We start from the raw sequence: 14443 nt of genomic DNA on the forward strand, positions 1-14443 counted from the left end.
TCGACTCTGAGGATCCCCCTGGGTGTGTGTGTGCTGGGTGTGTGTGTGTGGGTGTGTGTGTGTGTGTGTGTGTGTGTTCGAGAAAAGATACCACCACCCGAACCGACCCGAACCAGTGGCAGGGCGAGACGCCACAACGTAAACCCCTTTCATTCGTTCCTTCATTCATTCATCCAATCATTCAACAGACGAAGAGATGTAAACACGCGCCTGAACACAACACTGTGGATACAGAACCGTGCATGGCGCTGGGTGGCCACAGCAACACGAGTTAACCGTGTGCTGGCGTCCACAGACTCTGCAATCAAGCTGGCTTTTCTCCAGGACTCCCAGAGCAGAGGGCTGAGACTTCTCCGCTCTGAATACTTCCATGCATGCACCATGGTTCACTTACCACCGTTCGACGCAAGAACCTACGCTGATGATATAAAATGGCATACTTAGTATACTGGATTACAAGGATGTTCAGAATGCTTCCCTGTTGTGTAAATGACTTCAGCTTTCAAAAGTGAACACGCCTCAGAGATGGCGCAACAACGACACAGAGTTGTATAACTATGTCAAAAGCACTTCCGGTGAAGTGCACTGTTATGCTTTAATGCGATGCATCACGCTTCCGTACAACAAGAGTTGGGCAGCCATGTAGGCTTGAGTCACAAGCATGTCACAGTTGCGAACCTTACAATAGTATTACATAACTACCCAATTTCATTGTGTAGCGATGTTTATCTAGAAGCTAGGTTGCTGTCATGTAGGAGCGGTGAGCAAATGGCCGAGGTGAGAAATCTGGACTATTGGTTGCAGAGAGTTAATCGCGAGTTTGTGTCAAAAACGCGGGGCGGCCATGTCCCTGTGCAGTGCCGAATACAGTTGGAAACATTGCGAACGGTGTTTTGAGAGACCGTGTGTCCTTACATACACCCCCTCCTATGCAGAAGATTTACAGCTCTCCCCGTTTCGTGCCGCCACGGCACTGAGAGGGAGCGTACCGGGCCTTACCCGAGTGTTTCACCCCACTGAGTATCATAGAGCTGGTGCACGAGGTGTTCACTCCTGGTGGGATCAACCTGGACCCATACTTGTCCGCGGCTGCTAACACACGTGTTGGGGTGACAGTGTATTACTATATGGAGTCCGATGGTTTGCTGGAGTGCAACGCATGGATGGGTGTTTGATGCGCAACGGAGTACATGGCTGGTCGCATTGGCCAAGCAGTACTGCTGCTGAAAACCGCTGTGGGTTATGCATGGTTTGATGCCATACTGCAGTGGCCTGTCTGTTTTCTGCGCCAACGTTTGGCGTTTGTGCGTGGACAATCTGGGAGTCACCAGCAGGAGGGAGGAGCCCCGACATGGGGAGCGCGGGTAGCCAATCCACACGGAAGTGTCGTGGTTTACATGGGCCCAGACGTGCAACGTTTTGTGTCAGTGTTTGGTTCCATGGGCAGAATACCATGGGCAACTTCGTGGGCCATGCCCCGCCCAACGGAGAGCTCGATGGGTTAAGGCACAGAACGCATGTGGAGCACACATTCTTCTCGACAGACATCTGCATTTTCATTTGTTTTTATTGTAGCTCGTGGTACTGAGTTTAGCGGTGTATCGGAGATTTGCAATTGTTTCCACCCGAACCTATTCATTCATACGAGTATTGTGGGATAAACTGGACAAACTGCCGATGAAGTGTGGTAGGAAAACAGTGGGGCCTCGGCGACTGACTTGACTGGGTATCGCAGTTGTGGCCCTAACCAGGTGTGCAAGTTTTCCTGCTCCATGTCCTGGGATCGAAACCATTACGCACATGAGGCACTTGTAAGCGGTCCCCTTGCAAAGTTTTCTGTAAATTCCTTAAAAGTCATGTGCTTTTGGATGCCAGCCTGAGCCAATCCTGCCAACTCGACAGCCAATTCGATACCCTGAGGGTATCGAATGCAGAGGGTAATTGCGATACACAAAGTTATATATGTAGATTGATCATCCTGTCCGCTGTAATAACACCATAAATTTACCATTTTAATTCCGCAGATAACATTTTGAATGACCTTTACTCCTTTCCTAGGGTCGCGCTTCTGCATGATTTGCACGTTTCAGCGAATTCGCGGTGGGCGGTGTGCAGGATCTGGTTGGGCGATTTTCACTTTTGTTTGAAAAGGATATTAAAGGAAGGTTGGGTTCTTGGGATCGGGATGAGGGTTGGTAGTTCGTACGTGGGGTGTATATAGTGGGTCGGGAGTTGTTGCGTTGCTGGCTTTTGCCGTTGGCGGGTGGTTGGGAAGACGATTTGGTTATAGATAATCATTTAGGTGAGTTTTAATTTATTACGAGAGATGGCTAGTGAGAAGAGTGGCATCAAGCGAAGCATCTTAATGACTTCCGCATAACAGCACTGGTCATCGACTGCGCTTCATCGGCAGAGTACGACACATATACTATGTATCGTACTCCAAGAGAGGGCAGCATGGTTTGACTCATTCCACTGCTTTATCTCTTGCTTAAGCGTCGTTTTCTAGATCTTTGGCATATTTGGTGGGCCATACATGTTTTGGCTGGTCAGTTGCTGACATCGGGCACTTCGGGTCGTACCGAAACTACCAAAAACAGAAATAGAGTTCCCGAAGCCGACCCGCTTGCAGAAATATGACTATCCGCCGTTTATGAAAGCTCCTCTGCTCCCCGAAAGGGCCGTCCGACGGCCAGAGCCGTAATAGAATTTGGACGGGCAAGACAGAAATGGACCCGCCCGTTCCCGAAACCAGAAATGCTCCTTTTGCTGATGTCTGGTCAGTTGTCATACTGCGAGGTATGCAGCAGTGATCAGTTATCGTTGCTAGCCGTGCCGCATGTGTACAGTACTGCTGCTGCCAACTTTGGTGCATCATTGGTGCATCACTGCCTCTGTTGGTTATGGCTGACCATCCGATTAATCATCGGGGATTCCTTATGTCCCAGAGCCCAGACAGGCTTCCTAGTGACACAGGACTTCGGACGCGTCGGGGGATATGGTAATTACATGGGCAACCCAAGAGGTCTTCATCCTGGCCACCGACCGCCACACTATATCCCTTAGCCGGTGAGTGTTTGTACCAAGAACCTGCTTGAGTTCTTCAGCACGTGATATAGTTCTAGTGTATGGGTGCAGAATCCATGGGTGATTCTTTCGGCTCCAAGTACTAACAAAGGTATATTCTGCAGCCTGCATGTACAATCATCGAAAACTATTAAGTACCAGGGAACAGGACATCAACACACAGAGACTGGTCCTAAAAAAACAGACCCTAGATGGTCCAGGGCAAGAAAATGTGTGCCTCGGACACCGAGTACACTTAGTGCAAATATGACACCCTCCACAAGGCATCTCCATGCGCGGAGAAATGCAGCATTGCACCGCATCTGCAAAAGGATTGAGGCCTCGCAAGTCCCCTCCTTGCTGTCAAAGCACGCCAAGGCGCCCGCCCGCTCTCATCCAAACCGAACTCTCTCCGCTGTATATACACCTCTCGAACTCACGATCTACATGCACCTTGCAAGCAGGCATAACACACACACATGCAAACGCTGAATGGCCAGCCCTTTCCATATTGCCTGTACCATCTTCTTGCTACAAACCTGCTGCCGCTGTCGGAAGTGGTTGCTCCACAACCAGACCTGCTAGCAATGTCATCAACTGCCGCCACCACAACCTGTCCAATAGCAGAATATTCCAGCCTGGTTGGGCGGCTGATGACAGGACCAGCAATACTCAGCACAGACGTTAACGCCTTGTTAGCATATGCCCAGATATCGCCACCCGCGTTGAAGTTAACCAACCCCGTTCAGTCGCCAGCATCCACAATAACGGCTGATGCTGAAAGGAAATCGATCTCGGGGACATACTTCGCGGCTGGGGCCCCGCGCCGTCTATCTTCATGGTACCGGAGCAACCGACTTAAGCGTCATCATGTAGGTGGAAGTTAATGCGAAGCGCCGCCAGGATCTGCCGTGCGGAAGGTTTGCGCAGGGACATAGCAACAAGGGTGACACGCACACCAAGTAACATAAACAAAAGGTCCAGGCTGCTTATGGCATGCAGCAATGCTCTTCGTTGGGCCAGAGGACTGCCGCAACACCTAAGCATAAAACCTGTGGTGTTTGGAGTCGGCCGTTGTATGATTATTACCGTATCATCCCATAGCAACAAATACAAGGTGGTCTCCGGAGCACATTGCATCTGGTCCCTTGCGCGTGTCCTTGCAGCCCGACAGAAAGCCCCTTGCAGTTGCCACACGATCCACCACCCGTCCTGGCAAACGCACTTTGAGCCACATGATCAGCAGCGGCGTGAGGAAAATATTCCCCAAAATGTTGGTAAGCGAAACCAATTCCACTCCTCGGCCGTACTGTACGGCAAGGACGAAGCTGGCGGCCGCCGCAGGCGACAGCGTGAGTACCGTCATGGCAGCCACGTGCTGCTCGTCCAGCTTCACCAGCAGCGCGCAGCCCGCCATCAGAAGGGGCAGAGCTCCCACTTTAATAAGCAGCAGGACCAGGACCTGATACAACGAGCAGAGGAGATTGAAAGCACAATACAAATCAGCTGATTGGAGATGAAAGCTTTACGCACACAAATGTCAAAGAACGTTCTTAGCGAGCGGACAGGAATGGTCCAACCCCGTCACAGTGATTGCATCCTGCGCACCTTCACCACCTCCCCCTTGGGTAGCAATGGTTTGCTGTACATCTGCATGGGCAGCAGCAACGGGCACACACGTCTGCCACATGTTAAGGCAATCCACACCTCATGTAACACAGAAAGAAGGCACGGAGCCTGCAAAACGAGCCACGGTGAAACACAAGCACGATATCGATACTGCATTTGCAGGTGCTGTTTGCAACCCCACGAGGTAACGCCTCCCCTTTTAAATTGCTTACAAAGGGACCAGGCGGCCTTCACCACTTCAAGCATGTCCCCGTGCGGTCCCAACTCCCGCCCAATCCGCTGTCCGTGACAGTACAGCACAACAGGTCCCCCTAGGCAAGTGCCCTAAACAGGACGAGACCTTCCCAGCAACAAGGTAGCCCACTTCTCCCACCATTGAAACCATGGACATTTGCACAGGTCTCACAATTTCGCTGTCCCAGTGCCAGACCCACACTAGTTCACACATCCACATACTCATACGTCCACATTAGCTCTCGCGCTTCCCCCATAGCGCAAAACTAAAAAAAGCTCATGTTAAGTCCCAACGTAGCTGGTTCTCCTTCACCTTCCATTCCGCTTCCCGACGTGTCGCGTCCTTACCCAAGCTCCGTTTGAGAAGATGGAAATGGGCACCACCAGGCCGTTAATCCAGGATAGTGACCCTGCTATCCAGCCGACCTCGGGACGGTACCTCGGGGATGCGGGGTCAAGGAACACGCGCAGGCCGCTGACCGATACCGTCATCGCCACAAACATGGTCCAAATCATGGGATTCTGCAAGGCATGGGAAGCCCCGGCGGCACATAGTTGGGTCGTGCGTGTACGCACGCACCACGGAGGCGATGTAGCAGCAGGCTGACGACATGCAGGGCGCCTTCCTTGTTTGTCACGTGCTTCCGACCAATGTTAAAATACAGTTAGCGCAGCACGGTGTCACCGGCCATCCTCTTGTTGCATCATCAGCGTCACGAAGTAACGCCACCAACCGTTCATTTCACGCTGCACAGCGTCTTAAGCACATGACAGACAAATAAGACACCCTGCACGTTTACCTACGTCAAAGCATGGGGAATAAAGGTACTGCGTTGCAAGTGCGGGGCCCGGGGCGCCTCGGACCCTCTTACCCGGGCCAATGTGGATACGATGTGCCAAAGTTGTGGGTGTCCTGACACAAACGCAGCGAAGGCCCGCGCCACGCCCCCATGCCGCCGCAGCGCCTCTCTGGTGGCCTCTCGCACCAATTCTTTGTCGGCAGCCGCCAAGGCGCTCAGGTCACCCGAGTCCGGCACAGCAACGGCGCTTGCGAGCTGCACGAGCACGTTGGGGTCGATTTCCGCCAGCAGAGGGCTGCGGTCGCCATGCTGGTAAGGGATGGGGTTTAAGTTTGGGAGCAGGGATGAGCGGGCGAGTGGTTCGGAGGCCTGAAACAGTAGGGGCCTGACAGACATGCGAAGAAGATGCGAAACACAACGAGAAGCAAAGTAAGCATTGTGCCTTGACGCACAGGAAGCTGCGTGCTACCGCACCGATTGAATAAACGAGCCCCATACGCAACTCTCCCTGACAGCCCCCTTTCCGCGCTGGAAGAACGGCTCGACACAGCATGACCCAAAGGAGCCCCCCATGCCCTTCCCAGGAAGGGCGGATCCTGCTCTTGTAAAAGGAAAGGTATGACACCGATGTAGAACGAATGTTTTTGCGCCTTACGGATTGGAACAGCCTCAAGAACTCACTCCCGACACGGTGCGCCGCATGGCAGTGTCCAGTGCTAGGCCGGACGCCAGCTTCAGCAGCATCTTATCCACTTGGCCGGTATCCGATGCTGACCGGTTTACAGTACCCCATTGACGGGGGAAATCTGACGCCCCGGCCGCAGTGTTGGCTGGCCCTGTTGCGGCAGCGGGCCGCCGCTGCTGTGACTGCCGCTCGAAGCTAAACATAGGAGTGCTCATGCTGGACAGATGTCCTTCAGCTGCCGGTGGCCGCAATTGAGCCGATGCCGCATGCCACGGCGCGGCAGCGCTAGAGGCTATCTGTTGGCTTAATGTAGGGCAAGCGAGCTCAGAATACTTGATCGCTGCCGTCGCCGCATCGCTATCGGTGCTTTCCGGCATAGGAGGGCGCAGTGGGGGCCCTATGGAGTCGCCAGACTCCAGGGAAGCCAGCGTGGTAGGTGCGGCTGAGGTCCCCGTGGTGCCGGCGTCGCCTGCACCACCACCCTGAGGCTGCTGCGATAGCACTAACGGCCCGAGGCCTCCGATTCCCCCCTTTCCTGTCGAGGCGGAAGGCGGAGGCTGCATTATCCCCGTCCGGGGCATGCTACCTGGAGCCCTGCCAGGCGTCGCAATGCCCACGGCAGGGCCTGCAGCGGCTGCCAGGTGTGTCAGTCCAACTGGTTCACTACCCTGGCGGGAGGCAGCCGAAGCCATCTGACGTGGGCTGCGACCTCCAGCCCCAGCGGCCCCCAGCAGCATGCGCCGAAGGTTGGCATCGGGGCTGGCCGCTGCAGCGGTGGCTGCTGCAGCGGCTGCCGCATATCCTCGACTGATACGAGCTAGCTGGCTTGCGGTTCCGCCCGACAGCTGGTGTGTCAGGGCAAACTCCAAGTCCTGGCGGGTAGGAGGCAGGTCATGGATGTGGGCGCCGTTCTTGTAAACAGGCGGATGCAGCCCCGCATAGGCGATTACTTGAGATGCTAAGCCAGCAGTCAAGCATGATGCACGTTGCTTCTTGAGTTTAGTAGCGTTCCAGGGCAAGGTAAGGCATGTAGGGAGTGAATAGAGCAGAAACATCCTGACTACTTGCAAAAAAAATCGAGCTACTATTTTCTTTGTGCTGTGGTGGTAAGTCGCCTAGGTCAAAGGGGTGGCGAGGTGGAAGTGGTCGCTGCAGCCGGCAAGCTTGTGGCGGTAGGGTCACAATAGTTGGGAGCCCCATCCGCCACGGATGCGATACAATTACATCGCTAGGTACCAGGTCAGTAAAATGGCGTGTTGGGATCTGGCCACGGACAACATTATAACAACCCCCAACGGAGAGCGGAGGAAAACCCATTACCACAGCTATCACTTGAAACCCAAATACCCTCTTTTTAACTCGGCAACAAGGCACAACTTCCCACACTGAAGGCCTGAAGGGTCTGTTGGTGACCTCACTGTGGAGTCCCCTTGCGTATGTGGCCTTTAGGTTCACGTCATCGTTCAGAGCCGCAGTCTGTACCTGTAGTCTGGGCCTCTCGGGCTCAGGAGGGAGCGTAACGATTCCCGTCCTGCCCAAGTCACCAAACGGAAGCTGGCCCGAGCCAGCTGCTGCCAGCCGCTCAAACACGGATGCCAACAGGGAGCTCCTGCGGTGCTCCACCAGGCCGCTCCTGGGAGTCTGACTCTGGGACGGGACGCTGCTGACCGTCACAGGTCGCCGCCCAGCCGATGCCAGAGCCGTGGCCGGCTGCAGCTGTGGACCCCTCTCCAGCGCAGTGCCTATTGCCACGTCATTAGAAAAGGCAGCAGTCGCCCGGGCCTCGAATGGAGACACGAGGGGGTGGCTGGACCCAGCAGGCGAGGTGATGCCCGCGGGCGGCGCTGGCAGTAGCACCGGCGGCACATAGGCACCTGTCCGTAGTTGCTGCTGCTGTCGGCGGAGTTGTTCTGGTAGCAGCCCTTGGCGGCGATGGGGCTGCCACTGCTGTTTCGCTGCAGTTCGTTGTAAAGGCTGCGAACTCGGAGCGACTTCGCTGCCCAGAAGGGGGCGTACGGGTCGGTAGTCCACATTGCTCCACCAGCAGTACCTGAGCCAGCAGGCAGGTGCTAACAAAGATGTTCGGGATTCGTCCGGAAGGCGCCCCGAAACAGCTTGACGACAGGTTCCTTACAAAATACCAGGTGTTTTCCACCCCTATCCTAACGCACGTAGAGAAGATTTGGAAAACTCCTTCATGACATGCCTCATTGCATAGTTTAATACTTACAAAGTACGCACCTGCTTTCGTGCGGAAAGCTGCTCTCATCTTGCTGACTCTCGCCGCCCTGGTCAACTCCCCTCGACGTGGGGACCAGAACGCCAGCATCAGCGCCGCCGTTTGCCGAGGGCTTGGAGCCATCGGATGGCGGCTGCCGCTGTGGTTGAACATGGTCAGCATCCAGACACACAGACAGCTCCACTTCGCCATCGGCCTTAGGAACATGCCCTTCAAGATCGACACCATTCTCCGTGCAGCGCGGCAGCCCTTGTGGCGGTGGCGTGCCAGCCAGGAGCAGTGGCTGATTGTTAAAGCCGGATGCCTCCGGCGGCTGTTTCACGCCGTCCACCCCCTCCGCCTCTGCTGCAGCCGCTGCCGCGGCCTCAATGTCGACAGCAGCTGCTTCCGCGATTGCCTCCACGTGCTGCTGCACGGCCCACTTCTCCCACTCAAATGCCGCCAGAGAGAAGGGGAAAATGACGAGGAAAAAGCCCATGGCCTGGTAATTACCGGAGATGCGGAGTGAGGGACGGGGCGGTGTATGGCTTAACATGATGTTGACGAACAAGATGCACACGCAGGCGCAAGTTAAGGTATCGTACAGCTTTATGGACAAGCCTTCGTAATGGGTGAGTTTACATCTATTGGCAAACGCCTTGCACACATTCCACGTTACGAACTGCTCTTTGTCTAACTTAGCAGCACTGAGTTACAGGCCCTCGGCAGACTTCCAACCGGCACGTGGCAGTACGTGCAAATTTTTTAGTGCGGGGTTGTGACTGAAGGATGGAGTGATCTACACTACAATGTCGATTCCAACCACCGGCCTGGTTGGCACAACAAGATTGCTGTGTATCTCTCCTTGGTAATTGAGGCACACTATTCCCGACCTCCACCCCCAAAGACTCAGCTGTTCGATCCCTTCTTCCAGCATTTTTATGTCAATGTGCAGTGAGCCCTATCTATTCAGCTCATTCTGCACAAGTCCCCCTCCTCCTTGCCTCCAGTTTTCCTCGTCCTTAATCCCCACCATTAGAAGCGCCAGAGTCCCCCATTTGGTACCCAGAGTGGCGTTCAGCGCCAGAAGCCCCGTGATGGCGTAGTTGTCCATTAATAGCACCTGGTGGAGAGCGAATTTTGGCAGGTATGCGTGGAAGGGTCGTGTGGGGTCCAGACGAGCACTGCAGTTCTGCGGCAGGACTATGCGTATGAATAACTAGGCAGGGATGAAACAACCGGAGGTCCGACTTTGTCACACGTGCCGTGACTTCACATTTGAACGAAGACGCGAGTCACAGGGGGTGAGACTAGCATACGAGTGCTGTCTGCAGGACAGCATACGAGCTGCATGATACTCTGAAGGACATTCGTACACGCCCATGCAAATGCCGTAGGAAGGCAAGGTGACGGGCGACCCCTTATTGAGGTCCAAACGTACCATATTTATTACTGCAGCTTCCCCTGCATCTCCACCACAGAAACGCCACGTATACGCCAAAATGCAGGCCTGGACCAGGAAGACCCAGAGGAGGAAAGCTGCAAGAGACCTGCGTGACAGTTAAAGATACGGATAGAAATGATTGTTAAGGTTGGTGCGGTGAGGCCCCAGTCGGTGCCGAGGGGCACCTCCAAGAACCCTGGCGGAACATAGCATAGATTAACCTAAGTTCAGTACCTGACGTGACCCAAATGCTCCTTTTCGAAATACCATGCCGGCACTCTGCGTCCAGCCACTTACTTCCATGGCTCGGGGTTCTGCAGGTCGAGCTTGATGCCCATGAGGTACAGATTGAAGGCAGGCAAAGCCAGCATTAAGACAACGAAATTTGATTGGGGCAAAAATTTCGCTTGCTCGAGGAGCTTGAAGCGCGCAAAAAGGTACCCAAGGGCAATAAGGACCAACACCTGAACCCCTGCGGGACAGAGTGCGCATCGACAGTGCCGGGCGTGAGCCGAACGGCGAATCTTACGCCATGCAGAATACGTCGCCAAGGTGTTAGCAACATAGTTGTCTGCAGCATGACGGCATCTGTTGCTGGTGGCGAGCTAGACATGAAACCCTGTGGGAAATATGGCTTACCAACATTTGTTACAGCCTGATAAATCCACATATTGCGTCGTTTTAACTACAAACCGCTTCCGGTTCGGGCTTTATAGGAGATACAGCAAGCCCGGAAGTTCATTTAGTAAAAGAGGCGACACAGCAATGCAACGTAAGCCTACAGATCAAGACGACAGTTTCTCCAGGATGAAGACTTTACTGCATCTTACGCTTTAGTCCAGCGCCATGCCGCAGCATGTCAGATGCATTTTCGAATGCGCTCCGAATCCATCAGTCATTCCACGTGCTTCGTGTACAGGATGTTACGTTACACTAATGTTCAGCCAGCTGCAGTCAGACTTCAAGGTTGCATGCGGTGTGCACTGACATAGACGCCCGATAGCTGTCACAGCAGCATCGATAGCGGTAGTTTATCCATCACAATATCAGCAGTTCGACATCCGTCAGCGTAAAAGACATTGATATAAAGAAAATACTTTCATGATTCTCTGTCATGGCGGCTCGTTTTGCTTAAGGATTCCTGCAGAAGCTAGTACTGGGGTTCTGCGACATGGGTAGCTTTCGCAAGACACAAAAACGAGAGCGCTGCTTCCAAAAGCCTGACTCATCTTCATGGTGTAAACTTAGGTTCTCCACAGCTGTGATCACCTGGAACCCCTATTGCAGCGTTTCGTAGCTCTAGGGCGGACAGCCCCGACGACAACCCCAAACCAGAATGGACAGGATGGCGTTCACAGGCAGCTGGTCCTTGCGATTGCGTTGTGCGTTCCGTTTCAAAACCCACCTTGGGAAGCAATTTGCAAACATGCAAAGACCCGTTGCCCCGATTTCCCCAGCCCGAAATCGTCCATGCATTTTCCCAACCCACGAGCCTTCGGAAGACAGGCATCACCGAAACCCGAGCTGGCGCGACGCGAGGCAAATCAACTGGTCGTCCGTGCGTAGTGAAAATCCGTGCAAAAAGTATTACAGCAGCAATCATTTTCTAACTTATGCAAGTCTTGCGGCTCATACCATTAACCCGCCGCGGCGTTATCTTCTGTCGATAACCCGCTGCACTCATCCTCGCCGAGAATTCGAAAAGAAGAATTCCACATGTCCGTGAACCCCGTCTGCTGCTCGCAATACAGGACACATGTAGTTTCACAGTAAATAGTTGGTCAGTGCAATCCAGAGGTCGGTAAATAAGGCGGGCAGTGCGGATCCGTACCACAGTACCCGCAGCCGAAATTCGGCCCCGGGTGTGAATAAGGCAGGAGGGTAGGATCCGGGCTGGAATTGGGGAAGAGCTCTGTTGCAGAATTAGCCTGGATTTTATTCCTGACAAAAGAATTGGTCCGTCGGGGTCTTGAACTGTTCTGGCAGGCTCGCCGGAGATATTCGAATTGCGCTGTGGAGCCCCGGAATTGGGCTGTACTGGGCCTGAATTGGCCTGTCCGGGTGCCGAATTGGCCTAACAGGGTGTCGAATTAGCCTGGCAGGGTATCGAATTGACCTGTTCGGGGTGTCAAATTGGCCTTGCAGGGTATCGAATGAGCGTGTTCAGGGTGTCGAATTGGCTGTCGAGTTGGCAGGATTGGCTCAGGCTGGCATCCGGAAGCACATGACTTTTAAGGAATTTACACAAAACTTTGCAAAGGGACCGCTTACAAGTGCCTCATGTGCGTATTGGTTTCGATCCCAGGACATGGAGCAGGAAAACTTGCACACCTGTTTACCGTACTCTGGCAATGTAGGGAGGCAAGCACTCAGGGCCACAATTGCAATACCCAGTCAAGTCAGTCGCCGAGGCCCCACTGTTTTCCTACCACACTTCATCGGCAGTTTGTCCAGTTTATCCCACAATACTCGTATGAATGAATAGGTTCGGGTGGAAACGATTGCAAATCTCCGATACACCGCTAAACTCAGTACCACGAGCTACAATAAAAACAAATGAAAATGCAGATGTCTGTCGAGAAGAATGTGTGCTCCACATGCGTTCTGTGCCTTAATCCATCGAGTTCTCCGTTGGGCGGGTTCTGTATCCACAGTGTTGTGTTCAGGCGCGTGTTTACGTCTGTTGAATGATTGGATGAATGAATGAACGAATGAAAGGGGTTTTACGTTGTGGTTCGGGTCGGTTCGGGTGGTGGTATCTTTTCGTCGAACACACACACACACACACACACACACACACACACACACACACACACACACACACACACACATACACACACACAATGAATGTATGAATGAAATGAGAACCGAGGACGGTAACCAGGCGTGTAGGGTTCCTGCCACTTCCTGGCCCATATACAGAATTAAAACCAACACAGTAGTTACAGAGTTCCATAAAGTTTCGTAAGTTCCTTCAACTACCGCGATTCTGGATGCCTGCCTGAGAGTTTCCCGCAATTGGTCGAAATTGCTCGATAGAAGGGTTGAAATTGGCACGGGGTCTACACCTGGGACAAGTTAAATTGCCGGGACAGGCCCTTGAATTGGCCTGACAGGGACACGAATTGGCCTGGCAGGGACATTCCAACAGTCAGGATTAGCCTGGCAGGGACACGAATTGTCCTGGCAGGGACATTCCGACAGTCAGAATTAGCATGTCGGGGTGTCGAATTGGCCTGGTAGGGACATTCGGACAGTCAGAATTGGCCTGTTCGGGGCGTCGAATTAGGGAAGCACAGGAATTGTGCGACCGGGGCAGTCCAAAGAATTGCTCTCCCCGACCTTGTGTCCTAACCTCTAATAAGGCCCACAGTGCTGTACGGGAGGCGTTCCCTGGGGTGCTGCACTCGACCCGTTCGGGGTCCGCTGTAACAAATCGCATTCTGCGGGTCCGTGACCAAAAGACATGATTTGCAGCCTCTATTGCGGCCCGTATGGCCGCGCGCTGAACCTGAACTCTGTGTTTGACTTTGAAATGTTTCCAGGTTTACTGACCGAAATTATGCTCTCACGCAGCCGTAGAAATCGATTTGCCGACCTCTGGTGCAATCTGGGGGTTGTACAATCTAGAGGGTAGGACAAACTGTCGGGCAGAGCAATTCTTTTGACTGCCCCGGTCGCACAATTCCCGTGCTTCCCTAATTCGGCACCCTGAACACGCTAATTCTGACTGTCCGAATGTCCCTGCCAGGCCAATTCGACACCCTGTCAGCCTAATTCTGACTGTCGGAATGTCCCTGCCAGGACAATTCGTGTCCCTGCCAGGCTAATCCTGACTGTTGGAATGTCCCTGCCAGGCCAATTCGTGTCCCTGTCAGGCCAATTCAAGGGCCTGTCCCGGCAATTTAACTTGTCCCAGGTGTAGACCCCGTGCCAATTTCAACCCTTCTATCGAGCAATTTCGACCAATTGCGGGGTCGGCCCGGAAACTCTCAGGCAGGCATCCAGAATCGCGGTAGTTGAAGGAACTTACGAAACTTTATGGAACTCTGTAACTACTGTGTTGGTTTTAATTCTGTATATGGGCCAGGAAGTGGCAGGAACCCTACACGCCTGGTTACCGTCCTCGGTTCTCATTTCATTCATACATTCATTGTGTGTGTGTATGTGTGTGTGTGTGTGTGTGTGTGTGTGTGTGTGTGTGTGTGTGTGTGTTCGACGAAAAGATACCACCACCCGAACCGACCCGAACCACAACGTAAAACCCCTTTCATTCGTTCATTCATTCATCCAATCATTCAACAGACGTAAACACGCGCCTGAACACAACACTGTGGATACAGAACCCGCCCAACGGAGAACTCGAT

General features: G+C 53.5%; 1 protein-coding gene across 1 annotated transcript; it reads right to left on the reverse strand.

Moving 5' to 3' along the window:
* Positions 1-4159: 4159 nt before the first annotated feature.
* VOLCADRAFT_88990 (uncharacterized protein) lies at positions 4160-10746 on the reverse strand (the record flags this gene model as incomplete). The annotated part of the gene is made up of 11 exons (XM_002948731.1): positions 4160-4528; positions 4675-4716; positions 5278-5451; positions 5802-6038; positions 6411-7286; positions 7897-8464; positions 8656-9134; positions 9666-9755; positions 10074-10182; positions 10374-10548; positions 10716-10746. The coding sequence occupies 11 exons, from the start codon at positions 10744-10746 to the stop codon at positions 4160-4162; spliced, it is 3150 nt and encodes a 1049-aa protein (XP_002948777.1).
* Between the last annotated feature and the right edge of the window lie 3697 nt (positions 10747-14443).

Source organism: Volvox carteri (assembly GCF_000143455.1).
Source record: "Volvox carteri f. nagariensis unplaced genomic scaffold VOLCAscaffold_11, whole genome shotgun sequence".
Taxonomy (NCBI): Eukaryota; Viridiplantae; Chlorophyta; class Chlorophyceae; order Chlamydomonadales; family Volvocaceae; genus Volvox; species Volvox carteri.